The sequence below is a fragment of the Orcinus orca genome, chromosome 6 (genome assembly GCF_937001465.1).
Source record: "Orcinus orca chromosome 6, mOrcOrc1.1, whole genome shotgun sequence".
In the NCBI taxonomy this organism is placed as follows: Eukaryota; Metazoa; Chordata; class Mammalia; order Artiodactyla; family Delphinidae; genus Orcinus; species Orcinus orca.
This window is the reverse complement of record NC_064564.1, coordinates 17,927,863-17,954,194: the sequence shown is the minus strand read 5'-3', so window position 1 is coordinate 17,954,194 and position 26,332 is coordinate 17,927,863. Positions and strand designations below refer to the sequence as shown.

The 26,332-nt window shown below is 44.3% G+C and overlaps 1 protein-coding gene across 8 annotated transcripts in view; it reads left to right on the top strand.

The window, feature by feature from the left end:
* DOCK5 (dedicator of cytokinesis 5) overlaps positions 1-26,332 on the top strand; it is a 231,344-nt gene that overhangs the window by 12,800 nt on the left and 192,212 nt on the right. The window contains exon 1 of one of the 8 annotated variants that reach the window (XM_049710887.1): positions 12,310-13,045. The exons of the other annotated variants lie outside the window; for them this stretch is intronic. Within the exon in view, the coding sequence (XP_049566844.1) occupies positions 13,042-13,045 (4 nt within the window). The 5' untranslated portion in view covers positions 12,310-13,041. Of the gene's footprint in view, positions 1-12,309; positions 13,046-26,332 lie in introns of those variants that run through there. 8 annotated transcript variants of the gene reach the window in all.

Here is a 26,332-nt window from a genome sequence, read left to right as displayed (position 1 = left end):
ATGCCCAGAAGCGGAATTGCTAGATCATATGATAGTTCTGTTTTTGATTTTTTTTGAGAAACCTCCATACTGTTCTCCATAGCGGCTGCACCAATTTACATTGCCACCAGCAGTGCACAGGGGCTCTCTTTTCTCCACTCTCGCCAGTGATCGTTATCTCTTGTCTTTTTGATAGGCCGTTCTGACAGGTGGGAGGTGAGATCTCATTTGTGGTTTTGATTTGCATTTCCCTGATGATTAGTGATGTTGAGCATCTTTTGGCCATCTGTATGTCTTTGAAAAAATGTCTATTCAGATCCTCTGCCCATTTTTCGATTGGATTATTTGGTTTTTTTTGTTTTTGATATTGAATTGAATGAGTTCTTTACCTATGTTGGACATTAACCCCTTATCAGATGTATGATTTATGAATATTTTCTTCCTTTCGGTTGGTTGCCTTTTCATTTTGTTGACGGTTTCTTTTGCCAAGCACCTTCCCCTTTTGAAGCGTTCTGGGAAGGGAGTGTGTTCAGAGGTCTGAGGCTGCAAAGTGGAAGTCATGCTGTGCGTTCTGTGGTGGTCACAATGTCTCAGGCCGGCAGCGGGCCCCATGTCTTTGGTCCTCAGCACTGTGGTGTTGACATTGATGTCAGTCACAAAATCAGTAAGTAGCGTGACATTCTCATGATGTTACAGGCATGTTTGAGAACAAGTGTTACTGTGGTTTACAAGGTGCTGATGGGCGAAGGGAGAATTGTGTATTGATCATAAAGGATTATAATTATAGTGCTGACCTGGAAGTGAAAGCCCATTGGCGTTCTTTTAGACTTGTGTTTTGAACAAAATGGTGATGCTTTATTCTGAACACTTGACCTGGGAGCAGGTTGGGTAAGGCTCCTTGGCCTGACTGCCCTGAGCTTTGAGCTTCCTTCAGACCAGGTGCAGAGAGCAGGTGCCCTTGCTCTTTACTGTGTTAAGCAGAGGAGCCTGCGCCTCAGAGCATGACAGCATGATTCACTTTGGTTAGTTTCCGTTTCTTAGGTCCTGAGGCACAGTGTCTGTGAATTACATGGTTATATACATATTTTTCAGTCAGTGGATACTAGAAGCATAGTTAAACATTTACTGGTTTTTTCAAATAAATTTGTTTATTTATTTATTTGGCTGCGTTGGGTCTTCGTTGCTGTGCATGGGCTTTCTCTAGTTGTGGTGAGCCAGGGCTACTCTTTGTTGCAGTGCATGGGCTTCTCATTGCGGTGGCTTCTCTTGTTGTGGAGCACGGGCTCTAGGTGCACGGGCTTCAGTAGTTGTGGCACATGGACTAAGTAGTTGTGGCGTGCAGGCTCAGTAGCTGTGGCTCACGGGCTTAGCTGCTCTGCGGCATGTGGGATCTTCCTGGACCAGGGATCAAACCCGTGTCCCCTGTATTGGCAGGCGGATTCTTAACCACTGCACCACCAGGGAAGCCCACATTTATTGGTTTTTAAAAAGGGATCCTAAGGCTTAAAAATGTTGGGAACTTTGGTATAATTGAAGTTCTAATGTGCTGGGTCTTTTTAAAAAATAATTAATTAATTAATTTATTTATGGCTGCATTGAGTCTTTGTTGCTGTGTGTGGGCTTTCTTTAGTTGCGGTGAGCGGGGGGCCACTCTTCATTGCGGTGCGCGGGCTTCAGTAGTTGTGGCACGTGGGCCCAGCAGTTGCGGCTCGCGGGCTCCACAGCGCAGCTGTGGTGCATGGGCTCAGTTGCTCCGTGGCATGTGGGATCTTCCCAGACCAGGGCTCGAACCTGTGTCCCCTCCCCTGGCAGGAGGATTCCCAACTACTGTGCCACCAGGGAAGCCCCTGTACTGGGTCTTATAATAATACTGTGTGCGCAGTTCACCGTGATTTGAAAATCCAATTAAAATTGGTACAGCCTCTGTCAAATATTGATTTAAAAATGCACACACCTTTTGACTTAGCGACTCCATTTCTATGAGTTTGTCCTACAGATGTACTAACACATGTGAGCAATGGTATATGGACAGGATTATTCATGACAGCATTCTTTATAATAAAGACATGAAAACAGCTTAAATGGGAATCAGTTCGGCATGGATTGTTACTTATGAAACATGCATACAGTGGAACACCGTACAGCCATTAAAAAGAATCAGACTCAGTGACAGAGTGTCTGCTAAAGATGACAATGGCATGCAGTGATTAAAGGCTGATCTCTTCAAAAAGTGGTGCTGAGTTAGTTGGTTATCTATATTGAAAAAATGTACTGGACTCCTACTTAATGCCATATAAAGGATTGATTCCAAATGTCTGAAAGGTAAAACAGTGAAAGCTTTCAGAAAAAAAAAGCATAAGAGAACATCTTGACCTTGGAGTAGGCAGAGATTTCTTAAAGGGACACAAAAAACACTAACTTTAAAAGAAAAACAAATTATCCTGAGTCATATTAAAATTAAGAACTTCTGTTCACTGAAAGACACCCTTAAGAAGAGATTAAAAAGACAACCCACAGAGTAGAACGAAGACAGTCCCAATACACATATCTAACCTGTTGTGAATATGTGAAGAAATATTAATCAATAAGAGAAAACAATAACCCAATTGAAAAATGGGAAAAAGACTTGAATAGGCATTTCACAAAAAATGATAATCCAAAGTCCAATAAATATTTGGAAAGGTGTTGATCTCCATGTGTCATCACAGAGATGCAAACGTAGTGCTAGACAACTACAACCTCACCAGAAGGGCTAAATTGGGGGGAAAAAAAACCCCACAAACAACCCCAAAAAACAGAAATTCCAACTGTTGGCAGGATCTATGGCAATAGGGAGCCTCATGCACTGGTGGGAGTGTAAATTGATGCAACCACTTTATTTTGTTTTGTTTTTTTATAAGTTTATTTTATTTTTGGCTGTGTTGGGTCTTCATTGCTGTGCGCAGGCTTTTCTCTGGTTGTGGCGAGCGGGGGCTACTCTTTGTTGTGGTGCGCGGGCTTCTCATTGCGGTGGCTTCTCTTGTTGCGGAGCACGGGATCTAGGCATGCGGGCTTCAGTAGTTGTGGCACGTGGGCTCAGTAGTTGTGGCTCACGGGCTCTAGAGCGTAGGCTCAGTAGTTGTGGTGCACAGACTTAGTTGTTCCGTGGCATGTGGGATCTTCCCGGACCAGGGCTGGAACCCGTGTCCCCTGCATTGGCAGATGCTTAACCACTGTGCCAACCGGGAAGCCCCCTTCCTGTATTCTTTTTTTTTTTTTTTTTTTTGATGATGAGAAACAATGCCGTATTTTATTTTATTTTATTTTTTGCGGTGCGGGCCTCTCACTGTTGTGGCCTCTCCCGTTGCGGAGCACAGGCTCCGGACGCGCAGGCTTCAACGGCCATGGCTCACGGGCTCAGCCGCTCCGCGGCATGTGAGATCCTCCCGGATCGGGGCACGAACCCGTGTCCCCTGCCTCCACAGGCGGACTCTCAACCACTGCGCCACCAAGGAAGCCCCCCCTTCCTGTATTCTTGATGACCATCCGTAATTGAATACACTTTGCTTTCTACAATTCAGTTAATTACTTACGACACATTCTTTCTCTCTGCTTATCATCAAAACCCAATCCAAGATTTTGCTTCAGTTAAGGGCAAAATGGAATTTTCATGTTTATACCAGTCTCATCTCTTTATAATCCTAAAATTTAAAACTCGTGGAATCACATCTCATTTTGATTTGCTGGTTGTTTTTAGGATCTAAATGGCTATTTTTTTTTTTTTTTTTACGGTACGCGGGCCTCTCACTGCTGTGGCCTCTCCCGTTGCGGAGCACAGGCTCCGGACACGCAGGCTCAGCAGCCATGGCTCATGGGCCCAGCCGCTCCGCGGCACGCGGGATTCCCCCAGACCGGGGCACGAACCCGCGCCCCCCGCATCGGCAGGCGGACTCCCAACCACTGCGCCACCAGGGAAGCCCTAAATGGCTATTTTATGGTGGGTAAGATCTCAGACTTTGACTCCTCTATCTGTTTGAAGACAATAAAATATGATGCCACAGTCCTATTTTGTTAAGGTAATGGACATCCTGGTGCAGACACAAGACTTGGTCTTATGTTACATAAAATAAAGTATTTCACTAATGAAACAGAACATTGTGTGTGTGTGTGTGTGTGTATAATTTCTGTAGTCTAACAGCATCACTAATATGACATGCCTTAAAAATGTAAATCGTGTTTTGAGTTACTGAAGAAGATTGAGATGCAGGTGTTGATTTGCTCGGGGACACATGGTAAGCTGACATCAGAACCAAGGTTACTGTTTACCGTCCTGCAGACCATAGTTTGTGCCTTGTGGCCGAGCCATGCTTAAAATCAGAATCGTCAAGTAGAGGCAAAAGCCATTTGCGACAGAGTGAAGTTTTGGAGAGCAGCTTCCAGTGGTTTGGAATTTCGAAGTCCAAGCCTACTAACTTTTATTACTCTTTGCGTTTGTGAGATCATAGAAGGCTCTGAGCCAAGTGAGGAGGTAGGAATAAGATTAGCACACTTCCTGGTGCAGTGGGCAGTACGTAATCATTATCTGAAAGTTCACTAGGCGGGAGCCTGCCCGCCAGTAGGCTGGCCTGGCAATCAGGTGCCCGTGTTTGCAGAGCAGGCTTGATTCCTAAGTAGGGAAGGTTGGTTTGCGCTGAGGCCATCCTCAAAGGTCCAGACTAGATTCTAGTATTTCCAATTTCGAAGCCCCTAAGGCTGGACCTGCCCTGGGCTTGCAGGAATCTCCATGGAACATGTTTGAATTCCTAGGGGTCTCTGGGTGATGGGACTTTTGTCTCTGTTCCTATACTTTTTTTTTTTTTGATATTTATTTTTACTATTATATTTCTTTGGCCGTGCCACACAGCTTGTGGGATCTTAGTTCCCCGACCAGGGATTGAACCCGTGCCACAGTAGTGAAAGCACTGAGTCTTAATCCTAGACTGCCAGAGAGTTCCCTCCTGTACTTTTAGGTAGCACTCTCTTACTGGCTTAGAATAGTCTGGGATCCTAAGAGGTATAAATAAATAATAAATTCACACATAACTAACTGGACTCATTAACATGGATGTATTGACTCAGGCCAACTGGAATTTGAATCTGCACTCCCTATGACTTTTCTCTGAGCACATGTTATGTTCCAGGGGCCCATGGGGTGGTTATTATATAAGATAAGGAATGTATAGAGAATCCATGGAGTGGACAGGGCTTCAGACCAGCTGGTTGCCTTCGCTTTGGCCTGACAGAGCGCCACAATATACGTCATCTCCAGCCTCGTGAATTCAGAGACATTTGGGACCAGTAGCCCTAGGCCAGCCATTTCTGGTCCTACCACACAGATTATAATAGAATCAGAAAATAGGAATCCATTGAGGACAGAATCCTGAATGACTATCTGGTGGGCCTGTAGCCTTCCTTAAAGAAGACTGGTAGCTACTTCAGTTGAAGAGTTGTCTGCATTAGAATACTCTGGAATGAATTTTCTTTTTCTTTTCTTTTTAAAGCATTTATAGAATGATTTAGAGACCTAATGTACTTTAGTTTTAAAAATATTTATTTATTTGGCTAGGCTGGGTCTTCGTTGTGGCACGTGGGATCTTCGTTGTGGCATGTGGGAGCTTTTGTAGTTGTGGCATGCGGGATCTTTTGTAGTTGTGGCATGCAGACTCTTAGTTGTGGCATGCAGGATCTTTGTTGCGGCATGTGGGATCTAGTTCCCAGACCAGGGATGGAACCTGGGCCCCCCTGCATTGGGAGTGCAGAGTCTTACCCACTGGACCACCAGGAAAGTCCCTGGAATCATTTTTCAAGAACCTTGCATGCCCTGAGAGAGGCTGGTTCCTGCTTCATCTTTTGCAACGTGAGGATTGTCAGTCAAGCTTGTTTTCAAACTACTTGATAGCTTCAGGGAGGTCTCTTTGTAAGCTCACAAATTCAGAAATGCTTTTGAGCCTGCAGAAGAATTCTTTTCATGTTTGAGCTCTGATCGAAGCCAAGTGCCTTGGAAATTTTGAATCTGTCTCTTATTTCCTTTCCTGAATTAGATATGCGCCTGCTCACTCAGTTCAGATGTGACCACATGGCTTATTTCAGAAGCAAATGGCCCACTCCTTGAAGCAAACCGTAATCCCATCACCTTTCTCTCTGGACATTTTGATTCTGATTTAAAGCTGATTTAATTAATTAATTTATTTATAATTAATTAATTAATTAATGGCTAGACCAGGTCCTGGTTGCAGCACGCGGGATCTTTAGTTGCGGCATGCATGCGGGATCTAGTTCCCTGACCACGGATCGAACCCAGGCCCCCTGCATTGGGAGCATGGAGTCTTACCCATTGGACCACCAGGAAAGTCCCTAAAGCGGATTTTAGACCAGGAAAACAGCCCCTCATTTGTTGCTCAAAGGACTACATTTTTAAGGATCAAATCAGAGTGTGTTAGGGAGGACATCTGGACAGGTGAACTTTTGCTTTCATTTGTTTTCTTTGTTCCCTTCTTTACTTCTAGATGGATTTCTTTTAGATCCCAGGGGGCAAAATTCCACGTTGAGGAGGCTTTAGCTACCAGTTATAAAGTCTTAGGAAAGTACAGCATCTCTGTGGTCCTATCTTCCTAAAACCACGCCTATCAAGAAAAGACAGGGCTTCCCTGGTGGTGCAGTAGTTGAGGGTCCCCTGCCGATGCAGGGGACATGGGTTCGTGCCCCGGTCCAGGAAGATCCCACATGCCGCGGAGCGGCTGGGCCCGTGAGCCATGGCCACTGAGCCTGCGTGTCCGGAGCCTGTGCTCCGCAATGGGAGAGGCCACAGCAGTGAGAGGCCTGCGTACCGCAAAAAAAAAAAAAAGAAAAGACAGATGGAGGAAATATAGATGATATCTAAAATGAAACATGTGTTCTGCCATAATATGTCTTTATCTTCTTGCTTTTATCAGCAGCCTTGAGTGGCAGGGTTTTATACTTGGGGAAGATTAGAGAGCTTGTTTTCTTGCTGAAATGGTCACCCTACCATGTTCTTTTGTCTGCCTTAGTTCTGAGAATTTTTTTTCGAAACTAGTTTTCACACCGTGTGTTTGGATTAAGCTTCAGGAATTATCCATTTCACAAAAGCCACTTGTTTTTTATATTCTAGGGCATTAGGGTTTAGAGGGATGATGGGTGGAATGAAGTGAACCGAGAGGTACTGAAACCAGGATTAGGAAGCTGGGTTTGTGTTTCAGTGTCTGTTACAGACACAGTCAAGTGACTTGCCTCTCTTTAGCTTAGTTTTTCCATCTGTAAACTAGAGGTAATATTTTCTTTTCTTTTTTTTTTAAAATTTAATTTGTTTATTTCTTGGCCGTGCCGTGCGGCTTGTGGGATCTTAGTTCCCTGACCAGGGATCGAACCCGTGCCCCCTGCAGTGGAAGCATGGAGTCGTAACCACTAGACTGCCAGGGAATTCCTGAGATAATATTTTCTAACCTTCCAGATTCTCAGAGTGTGAAGAATTTTCAAGTTTTGAATACTTCTGCAAATTAAGCCTTGCTGGTAAGGCCACATTCAGGGACCCCAGAATGCCAGGATCCAAAGTTGACACGCCATTGAACTTTCTGCCTGAAGACTTAGGAGGTTTTGTCCAGAAAAAACTTTTGGGGCAAAGAAGCCCATTTCTTCCTGGCCTTTTTCTTCACATGCCAGTTGTAATCTGATAGTTTTCCTTCTGACTTCTTGTCAGCTTTTATATACTCTTCAGGCTGTTACGTGATCCGTGACATGAAGAACTAATGTTCTCCACTTGACAGTGAACTTGTGATCTTTTTCATCTGGTTCCTGGTTCTGAGATTTTCCCCCTAATGCTCCCAGTCATTTTTCCCAAAGGCTTAAAGGGAGATGGGGGTTGACTGTGGTTTGAAGTGTGACTCTGATGTTGTCAGATCAAAGTTTAATCCCCGTGTTTAATCCCTCACTTTGCCCTTCTCTTACAGGAGTTTGGATCTAGCGAACATAATTCCCATACACGCCAGATCCACGCCTGTAGCCACCTGGCAGACTTGAATCCTCTTGCTGCTGATTCGGTTGTCAGGGCTCAGATCTGTTGGGGGAACTCGTGGGTTAGCAGGCCTGGAATTGTAAGTGGCAGACTTGTGGAAATAAGTGTTCTGTATTCGTTCACCGTGGGCTGACCAGGTAGCTAAGTGAGGAGCAGGTATATGGTTGGCTCTTGGAAGGATCCAGAGAAATGGACATAGATCCCATTCTTGGGAAGTTTAAAATGAATGAAAGGACTCAAAGTATGAAGCCAGAAATAACTATAGTAAAAGGCTGAACGTGAAAAGGGGTGCAGAGGAGTACACTTTGGGTTCCAGGAGTTCAGAGAAGCAGAGGTTGTTCTAATAGAGGGAAATGGGTAGGCTTCAGGGAAGAAGTTGAACTTGACAGAGGTGGGCATTGCCATTTGGGAAGGCTGACAGGTGACGTAGCACGAGCGCTGGCTGCAAGGAGGATGAGGAAGCCGTCCATTCTGGCTGCAGCGAAGGCTGGCTGAAGAGAAGAGGGAAATGACGTGGATTATGCCGGATTGTTGGGAAGCCTTGTTTACCTTGATTTTGTTTTTCTCCCTCTTTAACCATTAATGCTGCAGAGGTGCGCTGGCAAATGAGCTCTCTAGGAAAACCAACAAAATCCGCCATTTTTGTGGCATTTGCCAATGTCTGCGGTGTAAATACTCCCACTGTGGCCAATTTCCAATTACAGGTGAATTAGCAAAGAGCTCTCAGAATTCTTGAAAATTTAACATTTGGCTCTCACGTGCCAGTCCAAGCACACTGTTGACCAGCCTGGTTTAGTGCCTGTGTGACAGTCATTCCGGTACCAGTCCGGGCACAGCCCCTGCAGAAGACCTGGGGAAGGCCGAGGTAGTCAAGTTTTACTCAGTATCCGACTCCCGCGGCCATGCTGATTGGTGCCTGGGTGCGCCCACTGCCCCAGGGAGGCCGTCCCATAGTCTGGACAGTGACGTAGATCTTGGCCCAAAGAAATAAGTAGAAACAATCAGATTCCCTGTCTTGGGAATTCAAATGAAGGAATCCCAGGAAATGTTTTGCCCCAGAGGCGAAAGCTAAAAGGATGTCATTTGAGAGAGTTGGATCCATGGCAGACTGAAGTCACATGGCAGCCAAAGTTATGAATGACAAAACCATATGGAGGGCTCCCCTGGTGGCGCAGTGGATGGGAGTCCGCCTGCCGATGCAGGGGATACGGATTCGTGCCCTGGTCCGGGAGGATCCCGCATGCCGCGGCGCCCGGAGCCTGTGCTCTGCAACGGGAGAGGCCACAACAGTGAGAGGCCCGCTTATCGCAAAAAAAAAAAAAAAACCAAAAAAAACCCCCACCAAACAACCATATGGAAACTGAGGAAGCTGACTGATAGAAGGAAACAGGTGTGGAAAGAAACCCTCCAGCAATCTGGAGGGTGGAGGCAGGGGGTGGGGGGGATCCAGGCCCTGGAGCTGTCCTTGCTCTCAAGCAGCTTTCCAACTCCGGGTCTAAAACAGACCTTTTCCGGGGGTACCTTGAGAGGGTCTCTGTTCCTTGCAGTGCAGTGACCTAACTGGAAAAGTTTCTATGGTACCTCAAAGTACCTTGCGGGGCTTTCGTGAATACAGCAAATGCCTCCAGAGTAGCGGACAGATCATGTGCTTCTGATGGAGCTTACAGTGCGCCCTTGCCCTTTATTTCGTTGCACGCCCTCCCTCTCTGCCCTCCTCCCGAATGGCTTGTGGATGTGATTTTGTTTTCATTCCAGCAGGGCTGCTTTAGAAGCCACGATGTTGAAAGAATAGCCAGTGGGACGTGTGATGGGGGTGATATTTCACTGGCACTCACCATGATAGAAAATCATGCGAAAATTGGAGCCATTCGCAGTAGGGAAGGAAAAGGAGTTCTTTCTTTGCTGAGAGCGTCTGGTGAGTGAGGGTATGTGACGGATGCCCTGTACTGCCTTGCATGAAATGCCATTTGAAAGAGGCTTAGGGCAGTTTTGAGCCATCTGATGTCCTCACTTACACGCAAATTTGTGAATAATGAAATTGTTAGGAAGGGGAAGGCATGCTTCAGTGTTTTTGCCCAGAGGCTTAGTCATGAGAGGAGCTACTCTGAGAGTCCAGTGGTTCAGAATGGCAATCTGGTGTGGTGAGGGACGACAGGTCCTCTCTTTCTATGGGAACATCTCATGGGGGGCTGGGGGCAGAGGGAGGGGGACTGCTTGGGAATCAACAAATGTGGATTCTTAGAACTCTGTCACTAACCAGCTGTTTGACCTTCTGTAAGTTGTTTCTTGGAGGGTGCCTCAGTTTCCTCTTACATAATGAAAGATTTTGCCTAGAGAATTTTAACTTTTCGTTTGGGAAATCAGGCTCCTTTGAAACTCCATTGAGAGCTGTGGATCCTTTCCACAGAAAATTGTGCTTATGCACGCGGACAAAATTTCACAGTTTTAGGAAGTTTATACATCTTCAAGGACTCCTGAACTCCAGATTAAGAAGAGCTCTCGCAGTGGATGATGTCCGAGCTTTTCTCCTATCTGTAAAAATGCCTTTTTCTAAGACTTTGGATCATGGAAGGGACCCGGAAAGTCAGCTACGCCCCTCCTTTCTGTCACGAGACTCCCCTGAAACACTTCAGACAGAATAAGACTTAAACAGCAGGGGAAGCTTGTCTGTTTTCCTCGAAGAATCCATAACCTTGACATGTGTGTTCTAAGGGAAAGAAACAGTACATTTAAAGTATATGTAATATAATGTCAGTTAGTGTTAAGGGCCATGAGAATTTTGATAAAGGACTGTGATACCATAAAGAATGATGGGGGGCCGGGGTGAGTGCTTTAGTTTAGTGAGGGCAGTCAGGTCACTTCTCTCAGGAGGTGACATTTGGGAAGAGATCTGAATACAAGTAGAAAGGAGGACTTCCCTGGTGGTCCAGTGGTTAAGACTCCGTGCTCCTAACACAGGGTGCCCCGGGTTCGATCCCTGGTTGGGGAAGATCCCGCATGACATGTGGCACGGCCAAAAAAAAAAAAGGAAAGGAGCCATGCAAATCTAGGGCAAGAATGGTTCAGGCAGATGTTTTGGGACAACTGAGGAGCAGTACCCAGCGCCAGTGTGGCTGGAGCTGAATGAGCGAAGGGGGCTGGGAGGGAGTGGTAAGGGCTACGTCGGGGGGCTTGGCAGAGTTTGGGTGTGGGTAGTTCTGTGTCCACTTGGAAAACAACTGGAAATATCTTGAACGACATCTCATAATAATGGGTTATTCAGGGCTCCCCTGGTGGCGCAGTGGTTGAGAGTCCACCTGCCGATGCAGGGGACACGGGTTCGTGCCCCTGTCCGGGAAGATCCCACATGCCGCGGAGCGGCTGGACCCGTGAGCCATGGCCGCTGAGCCTGTGCATCTGGAGCCTGTGCTCCGCAACGGGAGAGGCCACAACAGTGAGTGGCCCGCGTACCACACACACAAAAAATGGGTTATTCATTAAGCCATCCATTCATTGGATAAATTTTGTTCATTACCCACAAAGTGCAAGGCCGTGAGCTGTTGTATAAGACAGTGGTCCTCAAACCTGGTGTGTGTCAGTAGCACCTGGACAGCTTTCTGAAGATAAAGGTTCCAGAGCACCAAGACCAGACTCTCTAGGGAGTGAAGCCCAGGCCCCTGCTGTGTTTTGTTTCAAAAACTTCTCAGGTGATTCTGATAAGCAGTTGTTGGATCCGCGTGGGGAAAAAGTACCATTGGGAAAAGGTAGCCCCATTTTCAGTGGAGCAGAGGGGGTAGGATTATGCCTGAATTGTTCCATGCTCGTGGGAGAATATATGTTTCATAAGAGAAGCACAGGACATGCTAAGGAGGGTTTCAGAAGAGGAAATGAATACTTTCCTTTGGAGGGGACAGGGGAGGCCCAAGGAACAACCAAGCCAGTTTCTTCACTCATGAAATGGGGATGGAATCAGTGGGTTGTAAGGACGAAGTGAGTAAGTGCCTGAGAACTTTCCAAACAGAGTCTGGCACATAGTAAGTGCTCAATAAATGTCACCAGTTATTGGAGTTGGGTCTTAAAGAATGGTTAGAATCTCTGAAATATGAAATGCTGTCTATGTAGTTTGTCATCTAATAAAGATTTTATAAATAGGGCTTCCATGTAAGGAACATTCGAATAGCCAGCTATTACAAAAGAGGGGGGAAAATAATCTGGCTGTTAGCTTGATGGTTACTCCTAGTAAACAAGGAAATCAAAATTTTCCCAAATCTAAATCTATCTGCATAACCTTGTACAGGAAACCTTTTGTTCCTGAACATCGATTGGGGTTTAATCTGATACATTTGAACCTTCTTCACTGTATTCACTTATTGTTTGATTTATTGGACGAACCAGCTTTTAAGAACCAACCGTGGGCTAAGCATTGTGCTCCACGTAGCAGCCAAGTGCTCCGTGCCCGAGGTCCGGAGGAGCTTACATCGTAGTAGGGGAAACAAGAAGTATACATAAAAGTCATATTAAGTTGGGTCTTCATTCCGTAGGTACCACCTAGGAAGGGGACTGGATACATGCCTGCCCTTACAACATCTGGGTCCCATTTCAGTTGGAAAGTCTGTTTTAAAAGGACATACCCAGATGTGTCATGTGACTGTCACCCATTCATCCAAAGCAGTGTCTACATCGTTTTGCTTTTGTCTAGGCCTGCAAGTGAGAGAGAGCGTTGAGACCTGCTTTGTGCTGGACTGGAGGAAAACCTAGGAAAAAGAAGGCTCTGGAAGGCCAGTGTGATCTCCAGAGCTGTCATCCAAATGGGGCTGAGAGAATGCTACGCCCTCTTCCACCATCGCATGTAAATAAATGCTCAGGAAAGAGGTTAAGCATTAGGGCTTGGCTCTGTTTAATTGACCCTGGATTGTGACTGCCAAAAGCAAATAAGGATTAATCTGCTGTTTGGAGAGTATTCCCTGGCGGTTCAAAGGATAATGTCTTGATTCCAAGAAAGCCTGAGCTTTGTAGATTGCCCACAGTGGACGTGGATGGGTGAGTTTGTTTGCAAAGGCCCCCTGGCTGGGCCTTGGTGGAGTGGTGGGATGTATGGGTTGGAATGAAAGATGGAAAGTTGAACCCCGGGCTCAGTGGGAGTCTAATCAAGAGAGAAGTTTCCTGTGGATCGGGCCAGACCCAAGAGGCGGGGGAGGCCTCTCTATTTCCGGCATGAAATGAGCCGGCAATATGGAAAAGGCGAGGTGGGTGTTCCAGCAACTTCCCTGGGGTAACTCCCGTTCAGCGCTCAGCTCACCTAGACCCAGCTGTTCGTTTCACAAAAAAGTCAGGAGCTGCCTGGAAAACAACGCATCAATGTAGCAAAACAGAGCCGATAATCTCTAGGTTGTTTGTCCCTCTTTGGGCTGGGAGAACTGAGTGTTGCTTCTCTTTTGTGTCCTGAGCGTGTTGTGCTCTTTCCCGAAGGTTTTCGAGAGGTGAGAAGCTGGAGACCTGGGAGGCAGAGCTCATTTTTAGTCGTTTGGGTTTTCCTTGAGCTCCATCAGGGCTTAATTAGAGCATCCTTTGGAGTAGCCTTCAGGAGGAATAAACTTTCTTTGTGAATACCTCCCCACACCCCAAGGAGATGGAAGCACGCAAATTAAATGCATACCCAGAATTACAGGCATTCTAATCCTGACATCGGAAACACATTTACTCTTGAAAATGAGTGCAGTGAAACTGGGAGATAGTACGCTTCTGACTGTGGCAAAGAGGCTCTATAGGATGTTCAGAGAGGGTGGAGGCTGATGCTGGGATGAGCAAAGCTGCTCCCAGGTCCTGTTTGCTCCGCCACCTGCCCCTCTGCTTTTAGAGAAGGGATTCTTCGCTTCACTTTGCTTGTTCCTCTTTTTTTTTTTTTTTGGTGGTACGCGGGCCTCTCACCGTTGTGGCCTCTCCCGTTGCGGAGCACAGGCTCCAGACGCGCATGCTCAGCGGCCATGGCTCATGGGCCCAGCCGCTCTGTGGTATGTGGTATCTTCCTGGACCAGGGCACGAACCCGTGTCCCCTGCATCGGCAGGCGGACTCTCAACCACTGCGCCGTCAGGGAAGCCCTGCTTGTTCCTCTTTTGATTTTAACCTGAGTGCTTTGTTCCTGCTCCTGTTGAATTTGGTGTACAGGCGGGAGTAGAAGGATGAGTGAGACTCCAACGGTGGCCTGTGAGTGGGAAGTGGCTTGGGGGTCAGTAATCCAGGGGGCGTGATGGGGCAGACGTTTCTGAGCACCTCTGATAAAGGGGAAGTGGCATTTTCACACCTGAACCTACAGTTCAGTCTGATCCAGTAATTCCTGATTTCAGTCTCATCTTTGTCTCTTCAACCTCCATAGGTAGGACACTCATGGTCAATGTCTCTAACTTTGCACACTGATTCTCTCTGCAGGAGTGTCTGAGGGTCTGAGAAGAGCCTTCCCTACAGTCTGTCAGCCGCCGCTCCCCTCCCCCGACCCACCCCACCTACACGGTTGGTCTCAGAGCTCCTTAGCTCAGGTGGTTCTCTGGTCCCTTAGAGCCCGTGGTGAACGCCAGTCCCTCGCCCCTGTTTTCTTAGTGGATGCAGGTCCTATCAATTCAGTGGACGTTGGTCGGTTGCTCTCTTGCCAGCTGTGTACGTGTGAAGGGGACAGAGATGAATGGGACGTTGGGTTGTGGCACAGGGAGAGGCCCCGTCTGTCGCAGGCTGCCCAGCTGAGTGGATGACACGGCACAGAGGACCAGAATGGGCTGCCAAACCCCAACGTGGTTTCTATCCTCCACTGGCCAACCCCAAATTGCCTCTAACCAGCAGGAAGCTGGTGGCTCGAATGACAGAATTCACATGATTCTGGCTGGATATTTTTCTCCCGTGCATCACCCAGTGAGTCCTGGAAAGAAGGGACGTGATCTGTGAGTGGGAGTTTGGGAAAACGTGTGAGCTGTTGAGCTGGGGAAATCCTGGAGTCTGTTTCCGAGAGGGAGTCATCCTCTCCACCGTGGGGATATGGTTCTTTAGACCAGGGAGCGCCCTCACAATGGTTCAGCTGGACTCTTTGTGTCTGTCTGAAAAGCGTGGGGGAATTGGGTGGTGAGTTTGATTTCAGCTTTAAAAACATGGATAAGCTAGAGTGACTGGCAGCCAGCGTATACTGTGGGAACAGAGCACCTTTGAACAAAACAAGAGTCACTGCGTATGGGGTGGGGAGGTTTCTCTTTTCCCGTGTCCTGGATCCATAGACATTGAGGAGAGGGAGGTGAAATTTCAGTTCTTTGAGTGCAGGAATTGCTTCCTCCAGGCCCCCCCCAGCATCCAGCCCATTATCTGGTCCTGGGTAGGGTCTCCACGGCCACTTGTAGGATGTGTTATGGTAGTAATCCATTTTGAGGGAGGAACAGTGCAAAGATAGGGGAGAAAGGAATTGTTCCTCCCAAGCAGGAGAGCAATTTGCAACCTACTCAATCTCTTGGACTTTATGTTATTTCTATTTCTGGCAAGCGATGTTTCTGACTACAGTGTGTAACACTGGAACACAGGCTTTTTTTTTTTAAACCATAAATAAGACCATTTATTAAAGGGCCATTTATTAAAGCAATGTTATCCTATTGTTAAAGAATTTACAATAATGTAAAGTGACAACTATTAACTTTGATATCACTTCTCCCAATATGGATAGCATAAAAGCTTATTATAATTTCTATATTAAGTTATTAAAAATAACATCTCACGAGCTTCCGTGGTGGCGCAGTGGTTGGGAGTCCGCTTGCCGATGCAGGGGACATGGGTTCGTACCCCGATCCGCGAAGACCCCATGTGCCGTGGAGCGGCTGGGCCTGTAAGACATGGCCGCTTAGCCTGCGCGACCGGAGCCTGTGCTCCGCGACGGGAGAGGCCACAACAGTGAGAGGCCCGCGTACCGCAAAAAAAAAAATAACTCAGATTTTTCTTAATCTTTTCAAACCCTTCACACGCGCGCGCACACACACACACACACATACACATACACACACACACTTTCATATAATAATTGAGAGGGGATTTGTCAAAGTCTTTTGTGTTTAAAACAACTAATTATATTGATGATCTCTGGACTCCTAAATCATGGGCATCTTAAAAAGGAGCAATTGAAGTTAGTTATTTGAGTCACCATCAGTTTTCTGCATTTAGTACTCATGGGGTAGTCCCGGTCTGTGGGATTATTTTATTTGAGAGTTTTGGGTTCTTATTTCTGTGCCAGCTGATTTCAGCATCGAATATGCCAGATACCAGGCATAAAGTTCTAGTGCCTTTAGTTCCAGTGACCCAGTTCACAGAAATCAAGCTTGGATGCTTGGTGGGGTGGGAACAGTGGTTCAAGGTCAGCTGTGAGGGAATGTTATTGCCCAAGCCAGCAAGAAGGGGACCATGTCTGTGATTTCAGAGAGAATTTTAGATGATGCAGTACATGGTATGAATGTAACAGTGAATCAGACAGTGAGGAAATGATTTCCTTTGAATTGTCTTTCAATACCGCTGGTTTCACCACATAGAAAGTCTCAGGTGCAGTGTGTTCATAACACCTGTAACATTTGCAGTCTCAATCTTGCTGGCTACTGTAGCTGCTATGATTCTGATACTTGTACTACCTCCCCTTCTGCCAGGTTCTTTTTCTTTTTTTTTTCTTCTCTTTTCTGTGCTGTAGTCTTCATGTTGGAGAATTTCCCCCAAATGTTTACTGATCCCTTGACTACTTGTTCATATAGGAGAATGAGAAACTCAGCTCTCTTTTTTAAAAAAAACAAAAAACTTTTTAAAGTTTTAAACTTTTTAAAGCAAAAATGCTTTTATCTGTAGAATTTTCTCTGGGCAATTGAGATTCTCCCAGAAAAAATTTTCTAATTTCGAATATAGGCAGAACATACCTGGCCACCAGGGCTCTGAGACATCAGTGAGAGGAGGGGGCTGGGGTCATCAACTCAACTTAATATGTAAACCCATTCATCCTGTTTCATGCCACCATCTGTCTCTGTTCTGTGGTGTCCCTGAGTTGGGAACATCTCTCATTCAGTTTTTACAGAGGATAGACTTCCTGTGTCCTGTGGGGGTGGAGAAGGGATTGTTCTCTGGAAGTGTGGAGGGGGTGGGGATGTCATTCATTTTATCCAGCCTCTCAAATTTCCTGGTCCTGACAGCCTGTTTCTCCAGTCTGTCCATAATTGGGGTCAATCTATCCATTGTAGATCCCATTATTTCTACAGGTTTTCTCCCCAAAACCTCTGCTGTTGTTACGTATTTATTAGCTTGTTTCCTGTTTTTCCAACTACAACTGAACTTTATCTTTGAATTCTTTTGTCTGTTTCTGTTTCCCAAAGAATATTTCCAATAAGTGGAATTACTGGATCAAAGAGTAAGAGTATTTAAAGTATTTGAAGCTTTTCAAAAGCTTTAGCTGTATTCTGCCAAGTCTTAAATTCCAGTTTCACAATTAATCATCATCATCGTCATCATATCTATCACCACCATCACTGTATTCATCACTGTCACCATGACCACCATCAACATATCCGTCACCATCACCATCACCATGACCACCATCAACATATCCGTCACCATCACCGTAACTACCATCAACATATCTATCACAGTCACCATGACCACCATCATCATATCCGTCACCATCATATCTATCACCGTCACCACCATCATCATCTTCACTAAATGAGCACTTGCAGGGACTATTTTAAGCACTTTACACTCTTACGTCATTTAATCTTCACAGCAATCCTGTGCAAAAGGCACAGTTACTAGCCAGTTTGGCAGAGAAGAAAAGGGAGGCTTAGAGAAGTTTAATACCTGCCCAGGGTTCCAGAGCTAGTAGGTGGTAGAGCTGGGACTCATATTCAGACCCACCTGACTGCCTAGTTATGCGGATCCTATCAGCCCACCATCCCCAGGGCTGCCCTGTGCTTCTTCTCAGGGCTGATCTCCAGGGCATTTGGGAGTAAAGAAATGTGCTCAGAGTCTTACCTTCCCTCTCTCCTTCATCCCTCCAGGTTAGCAAGGAGTGTTGGCTTTTGCTAGGGGTCTTTGCTGTTCCTGGGGACACTGTATTTTCTCTCAACAAAAACCTGTGAATTGGTGTTCTCAGTTTCTTCATACAGCTCCATTCTGCATTGTGGTGTAGGAAGAATATCTCCAAGGCTCTGGCATGTGGAAAGGGCTTTGGCCTGGTTTCTAGGATGGATGCAGATTTTTCTTTCTTCTGATAATTTCCACCATTATTTCCGAGGGGATCTGAGAGGCAGACCATACCCCTGAGAGCCTTTACCTTATCGTGTAGGAATAGTTCCCAAACCCCATCTTTAAAATAAATGGAAATATAATTCAATTGGTCATATCATGTTCACTTCTGGATGAGTGGATATGATAGCTCTGAATATCCCCTTGTCTCAGATGGTCCTTTATTTTCTCAAATATAAATAAAAGAATGATATGCCCTGTCAATAGCTGTTTCACAGAAGTTCCATGAGAATAAGAAAAAGGATCTCTGTAAATTCGGCTTTTTCCCCCTCTAATCAGATAGGATGAAGACCAGGAATCATAATTATTGCCACATTACCACACCGAGGTGGAAATCATTAGAAAGCATTTCTTACTATCTGACCTCTCTTTGTTTCACCTGTTCCTACCTTTCAGCAGAGGCTCCTGGTGAACCCTGGGAGGCTTTTGCTTCTTTTTAGCAAGCACATAGCCTAGTCAGCTAAAAAAAACTCTTATAAAGGCTGTGGGCCATCAGTATTTCCTTTACTATAAGCAGACTTTCCCATCTGCAGGAAGCATGAAACATTGGAGGAAGTTTACCGAAGTGTCTTACACACGTGGAACCACTGACAACCACTTGCCCTGCAGACAACACACCATGTAACCCCATCCACTGATTCCCTCTTACCCATTGGAGCACTGCTCACTCAGACTCCTGCGCTGGGGCCTTAGCTCTGGTCAACTGAGTGTTTCCATTGAAAGGCCTGGAACTGTGTGCTGACTCACCCATCCTTACTAGGGCTCTGCAGTTTACTCAGGGACCACGATTTGGAATATGCGTTTTCAGTTTTAGTCGATTAAACAAAGCACATGTGCTGGAATGTTTTATGATTGAAAAAATGAATAAGTGAAGGGCTTTTAGTATACCTAACAACAAAGCATATAAAATGAAATCAGAATGAGTGATAAGAATGGATTGCAATTATTGTCAAGAAGTAATATCTTGGGGCTTCCCTGGTGGCGCAGTGGTTGAGAGTCCGCCTGCCGATGCAGGGGACACAGGTTCGTGCCCTGCTCCCGGAAGATCCCACATGCCATGGAGCGGCTGGGCCCGTGAGCCATGGCCACTGAGCCTGCATGTCTGGAGCCTGTGCTCTGCAACGGGAGAGGCCGCAACAGGGAGAGGCCCGCGTACCGCAAAAAAAAAAAAAAAAAAAAAAGTAGTATCTTGGGCTGCTTGGGCTGCTGTAACGAAATATCATAGACTGGGTGGCTTAAACAGTGGTCATTTATTTCTTACAGTTCTGGAAGCTAGAAAGTCTGAGATCAGGATACTGGCATGGTTGGGTTCTTGTCAGGGCCTTCTTCCTGGCTTGTAGATGGCTGCCTTTTGCTGTGTCTGGTTTCTTCCTCATCTTATAAGGGCACTAATCCCATCATGGGGGCCCCATCCTCTTGACCTCATCTAACCCTAATTAGCTTCGAAAGGCCCACCTCCAAGTACCATCACATTGACGTTTAGGCCTTCAATATATGAATTTTGGGAGCGACACACTCATTCCATTACCAATACCTTCTTTTAAAAAAAAATGTTATAAGTGCATATTTATATATTAAGATGGATTTAGGCCCTTTTCAGTAGATGATTATTTAAATTTGTCAAAATCCTTCTGATAATTAAATTTCTGTTAATTAGGGAGACCCTGTCCCTTGTGGATGAAGCATGGACATTTAGCATCTGTCACAACTGAGACTCCTTGTACAAGAAAGTTTCCCTGACCATTCTACCAAAATATGACCCCATCCTCCTGACCTAGCATTACTTTGTACTACACTTATCACTTTCCAACTTCTTCTTGTTTTATTTACTGCTGTATCTCCAGCAACTGGATCAAGACCAAGTTGCATTCAGTTAAGGTTTGTTAAATGAATGAATAAGGCATTTTTACCTTTAGCATTTTTTATGCTTCCTACATTTATATAATATCCTTGAGTTCTTAGTATTTTTAATAATATCTATAAAAGAACAAGTAACTCTTTTTCACCCTATGGCAAAAGTTATGGATATTTTTATATCTGTAAGAAAAAGACCAAGAAATGGGTTACTCTGAACCTCACTCCCTTGCAGTTGGAAAAGGTACAAATCAACTAAAAACAAATTTTTCTTCAACTCGGAGAGAGAAACTTGAACTTAAAATAGGTTGAGAGAAGATGGGCAAGAGCTTGCAAGGGTCAGCTTGAGGCTCCTCTGCAATGGGGGACAGAGCTTCATCTTTTCTCCCTATAATTCATTAGATATAAAAACAATCAGAAAGGCAATCTATGCCTTTTCTAACAATACATATAATAGAGATGTATGAAGAAATAGTAACTGGTTTCTCTGCCCCCATTTCTATCGGGGCCACCCTGGCACCCCTCTTAGGTGACAATGTTAAGAAGGTAGCCTGACCTGTAATTTACAGCAAAAAGCTGCCCAATTAACAAATGATGGGCAAAGGACTTAAATAGACATTTCCCCAAATAAGTTATACAAATGGGCAATAAGCATATGAAAAGATGCCCAACACCACAAATCATTAGAGAAATGCAAATCAAAACCACAATGAGGACTTCCCTGGTGGCGCAGTGGTTAAGAATCCACCTGCCAATGCAGGGGACACGGGTTCTATCCCTGGTCCGGGAAGATCCCACATACTGCTGAGCAACTAAGCCTGTGCACCACAACTACTGAGCCTGCGCTCTAGAGCCTGCAAGCCACACAGCCTGAAGCCTGTGTGCCTAGAACCTGTGCTCCTCAACAAGAGAAGCCACCGCAATGAGAAGCCCGCGCACTGCAACGAAGAGTAGCCCCTGCTCGCCGCAACTAGAGAAAGACCACGCACAGCAACAGAGACCCGACGCAGCCAAAATAAATAAATTAAAAACAAAAACAACAACAACAAAAAACCACAATGAGATATCACCGCACCAGCATTAGGATGGCTGCTATCAAAAGAACAACAGAAAGAAGGTTGGAGAAAATGTGGAAAAATTGGAACCCTTGTACCCTGTTGATGGGGATGTAAACTGATGCAGCAGCTTTAGAAAACAGTGCGGTATTTCCTCAAAAATTAAAAAGAGAATTACCATATGATCCAGCAACCCCACTTCTGGGTATGTACCCAAAAGAATTGAAAGCAGAGTCTCAAGTAGACATTTGTACACCTGTGTTCATAGCAGCGCTATTTACAGTAGCCGAGAGGCGGAGGCAACCCCAGTGCTCATCAGTGGATGAATGGATAAACAAAATGTGGTCTATCCATACAATGAATTATTATTCACCCTTTAAAAAGAAGGAAATTCTGGGCTTCCCTGGTGGCGCAGTGGTTGAGAGTCCGCCTGCCGATGCAGGGGACGCGGGTTCGTGCCCCGGTCCGGGAGGATCCCATATGCAGCGGAGCGGCCGAGCCCGTGAGCCATGGCTGCTGAGCCTGCGCGACCGGAGCCTGTGCTCCGCAACGGGAGAGGCCACAACAGTGAGAGGCCCGCGTACCGCAAAAGGAAAAAAAAAAAAAAAAAAAAAAAGAAGGAAATTCTGACATATGCTACAACATGGATGAACCTAAGGACATCATGCTGAGTGAAATAAACCAATTACAGAAAGACAGATACTGTGTGATTCTCTTTACATGAGGTACCTAAGCTTAGTAGTCAAATTCATAGCAACAAAAAGTAGAATGTTGGTTACCAGGGCTGGTGCGGAGGGGGAAACGGGGAGTTATTGTTTAATGGGTACAAAGTTTCAGTTTTGCAAGATGAAAGAATTCTGGAGATAGTTGCACAACAATGGGAATATACTTAGCATAACTGAACTGTACACTTAAAATGATTTAAATGGTAAATTTTAAGTTATATGTATTTTACCACAGTTAAAACAAAATTTAAGGAAAACAAAAAAAAAAGAAGGTAGTCTGTACCATGCACACGTGTCTCCGTGCTCATATAAGCCAAAAGCCTACAGGGCACTGCTTGCCTCCTGTTTGCTTAAAAAAAAAAAAAAGGTGAGGTGATCATATTACATACATTACTCAGCAACTTGTTTTCCTGTTTAACCCATGTAAGGGCATATTATGGATAGCTTTCCAGGTCAGTGAGCGCTGATCTGACTCATGTGTCTTTCAAAGATGACTAAGTATCCATAGGATGTGTGTACTGGGGTTTATTTAATGTTTCCTTTTTCTGAGCTTTTGGGTTATTTCCAGTGTGGTTGCCGCTACAGGAGAGGCTGTAATAAACAGCTTTATTTGTATTTCCTTATATACTGCTGAATTATTTCCTCTGACTTCCAAAAATAATTGCGAAGTCAAGAGTATCGTCTGTTTTCCTAAATATTTAAAGCACTTCACATTCACACAGTACTTTAGCAGATGTCAGCTTGTTGACCTCCCTGCTGGTATCACACTTTGCAATCTGCTGGTGGATAATGATTTGCTAGTATTTTTCAAACTTGTAGTTGTGAAGTTGAGTATCTTTTTAAAAGGTACTAGCTCTTGGCTTTTTTTTTTTTTTTTTGGTATATGAGACAAGATAGGGAGTCTAATTTTGTTTTCTTTCAGGTGAATAGCCAACGATGCCAGCACTGTTTATTAAATCATTTTCCCTAAACTAAAATGCCATTATCATGGGTATTTGGATATTTCTCTAGACTATTTGATTCCACTGATTTATTTTTCCATTTCTGTATCAGTGCTAATTTTTTTGAGTGTATAGACATTTTGTCATTGTTTTCCAGTTTTATTAAGAAATATTGACATAAGTGTATAAATGGAAGGCATACAATTTAATGTGTTAAAAGAAAAATCCCTTACCATTTTCCCTTCTCAACATTTTCTTGTTCATTCTCAGATATTTTTCCATCCTTATGAACTTTTAAATCATTTTTTCAGTTATTTTCAAAAAGTCCAATTGAGATTCTGATCATCTTTATATCTTTTACATATAATGTGGTCTGTGTATGTATTTGTATACCCCCCAAATTTTAATGATTAAGGAAACTATACTCATTTTCAACAAAACAATAAAGTAATAAATAATGCTTTCTCTAATCTCCTGAATGTGTTAACAATTTATTGTATAAACCTCCAGATATTTTTCTGTACTTTTGAACACATATTTATTTATTTATTTAACAAAAGTGGAACATAATATACACAGATGTTACGGCATACTTTTTTTTCCACTTAAGAAAAACTATGGACATTTTATCAGTAACCCTGTTTCAATACCCATACATACACATACTTCATTTTTCCTGTAGGCTCCCTACTATTTCATAGTACAGGTATATTGTAATTTATCTTAATAATTTTTTCTGGTACATAAATTGATTGCTTTCTCCTCCTCCATTTTTATGAATGTATTAGTTTGCTAGGACTGCCATAATAAAGTACCAAAGGCTGGGTGGCTTAAACAACAGAAATTTATTTCCCTATGGTTCTGGAGGCTTGAAGTTTGAGTTCTGGAACCTGGAAGTTTGTCAGAGGGCTTGGTTCCTTGTGAGGGCTGTGAAGGAAAGATTTGTTCCAGTCTTTTCTCCTTGGCTTGTAGATGGCTGTCTTCTCCCTCTGTCTTCACATCATCTTCGCTCTGTGTGTGTCTGTGTCCACAGTTTCTCTTCTTAAAAGGATACCAGTTATATTAGCAGGATTAGGGCCCACTGGTCTATGAGCTCATTTTAACTTAACCGCTTCTGCAAAGACATTATCTCCAAATATGGTCAAATTCAGAGGTTCTGGGGCTGAGAACTTAAACATAAGAATTTGGGGAGACATGATTCAAGAGTTAACGGTGAACCACAGTGATCATTCCTGCACATTCATCTTTGTGCATTTAAGTCAGTATATCGTAGAATAAATTCCTGTACGTGGGATTGCTACGTCAGAGTTTACAAACATTTCCAAAATTCATGCATAAAAAGAGTTGTGAAGTGTTCTATGTTTTTCTTTCTTTATGTAGGACTGGTAATGTTTCTTCCTTAAAGATTATGTATTGATAGAATTCACCAGTGAAGCCATCTGTGCCAGGAGTTTTGTTTGGGAGAAAGTTTTAATAATTTAATAGTACTGTTCAGATTTTCTCTCTTCATGTGTCAATTTAGTTAAGTTACATTTTTCAAAACAATTTTGCATTTCATCTGAATTTTCAAATTTATTGACATTAAGTTTTTAATATCTACCAACTTTTGGCTTTGTCCGTCCTTGTATTGGAATGTTTATTTTCTGTTTTATTATTTTCTTCTTCTATTTCCTTCCTTCTACTTTGCATTTAATTTGTTTTTGTTTTGTGTTTTACAAGCTTCCTGATTGGGTGATTCCATCATTGGGTTTTCATCTTTTCTTTTCTAAAAGCAAGTGCTGGTTAGGATGTGGAGCAACTGGAACTCTCACCCACTGTTGGGTTGGGAGTGTAATTTGATATAACCACTACTGAAAATTGTTTGAGAGTACTTACTAAAATTGAACATATACGTACCATGTGATCCAACAATTACATTCCTGTGTAAATACCCCACGGAACTGAGTATGCATGCATAGTAAAGACGGGTGTAAGAATGTTTGTTTATAGAAACATATAGCCCAATAGCCTCAAATTGGAAACATCCCACATGGATAAGTAAATTATTGATTCATAAAATGGAATTCTGTTAGCGACAAATATAAGCAAACTAAGAGTAAAGGTGACAACATGAATGAATTACATACATCTATTGTGTGATTCACGTTATATATAAGTTTAACACGGACAAGGGGTATCTCTAGTGTCAGAAGAATGGTTACATTTGAGGAGGAAATTGAGAAATTCTTCACCTTGGAGGTGGTTACATGCACATGTTCATTTCTTAATGATTAATCAACCTGTATGCCTATGATTGTTATACTTCAAGAGAAATGTTCTTTTAAAATGTAGCACATGGGGCTTCCCTGGCGGCGCAGTGGTTGAGAGTCCGCCTGCCGAGGCAGGGGACACGGGTTCGTGCCCCGGTCCGGGAAGATCCCACATGCCGTGGAGCAGCTAGGCCCGTGAGCCATGGCTGCTGAGCCTGCACGTCCGGAGCCCGTGCTCCGCAACGGGAGAGGCCACAACATCGAGAGGCCCGCGTACCGCAAAAAAAAAAAAAAGTAACACATGTTTCCAAAATAGCCTCCAAAAAATGTCTCATTGGCATTCCCACTAGCTGTGTTTGAGAGTACCAGTCTCCATACTTTTCCCACCTTGGGAATTCCCATATTTTAAAATATTGCCTAATTTGATTTAAAAAAATTGCTGCTTAAATTTCCACTTTATTATTTCTAATGGACATTTTTTATTGGACATTTATATTTCTTCTGTTTGGTCTGTTTGTGTTGTTTGCTCACTTTTCTCTCAGGTAAAAACCATCCTTTTTAAAATTTTATTATTTTATTTATTTTTGGCTGCGTTGGGTGTCTGTTGCTGCACATGGGCTTTCTCTAGTTGTGGTGAGCGGGTTTCTCATTGAGGTGCCTTCTCTTGTTGCGGAGCAAGAGCTATAGGCATGCAGCCTTCAGTAGTTGTGGCACACGGGCTCGGTAGTTGTGGTGCACGGGCTCTAGAGTGCAGGCTCAGTAGTGGTGGCGCACGAGCTTAGTTGCTCCGTGGCATGTGGGATCCTCCTGGACCAGGGCTCGAACCTGTGTCCCCTGCATTGGCAGGTGGATTCTTAACCACTGTGCCACCAGGGAAGTCCCCAAAACCTTCCTTTATCTTTATGGTTGGTAACATATTTTTCTGTCTTTGTCATATATGTTGTTACTTCTTTCAAAGAGCAGTTTTAGGTTCACAGCACAATTGAGAGGAAGGTACAGAGAGTTCCCATATACCTCCTGCCTCCCGCATTATCAATTTCCCCCACCAGAGTGATACATTTGTTACAATTGATGAAGCTACACTGACACATCAGAATCACCTTAAGTCCATGGTTCACATTAGGATTCACTCTTTCTGTTGTACATTCTGTGGGTTTGCACAAATGTATAATGACATGTATCCACCACTATAGTATCATAGAGAAT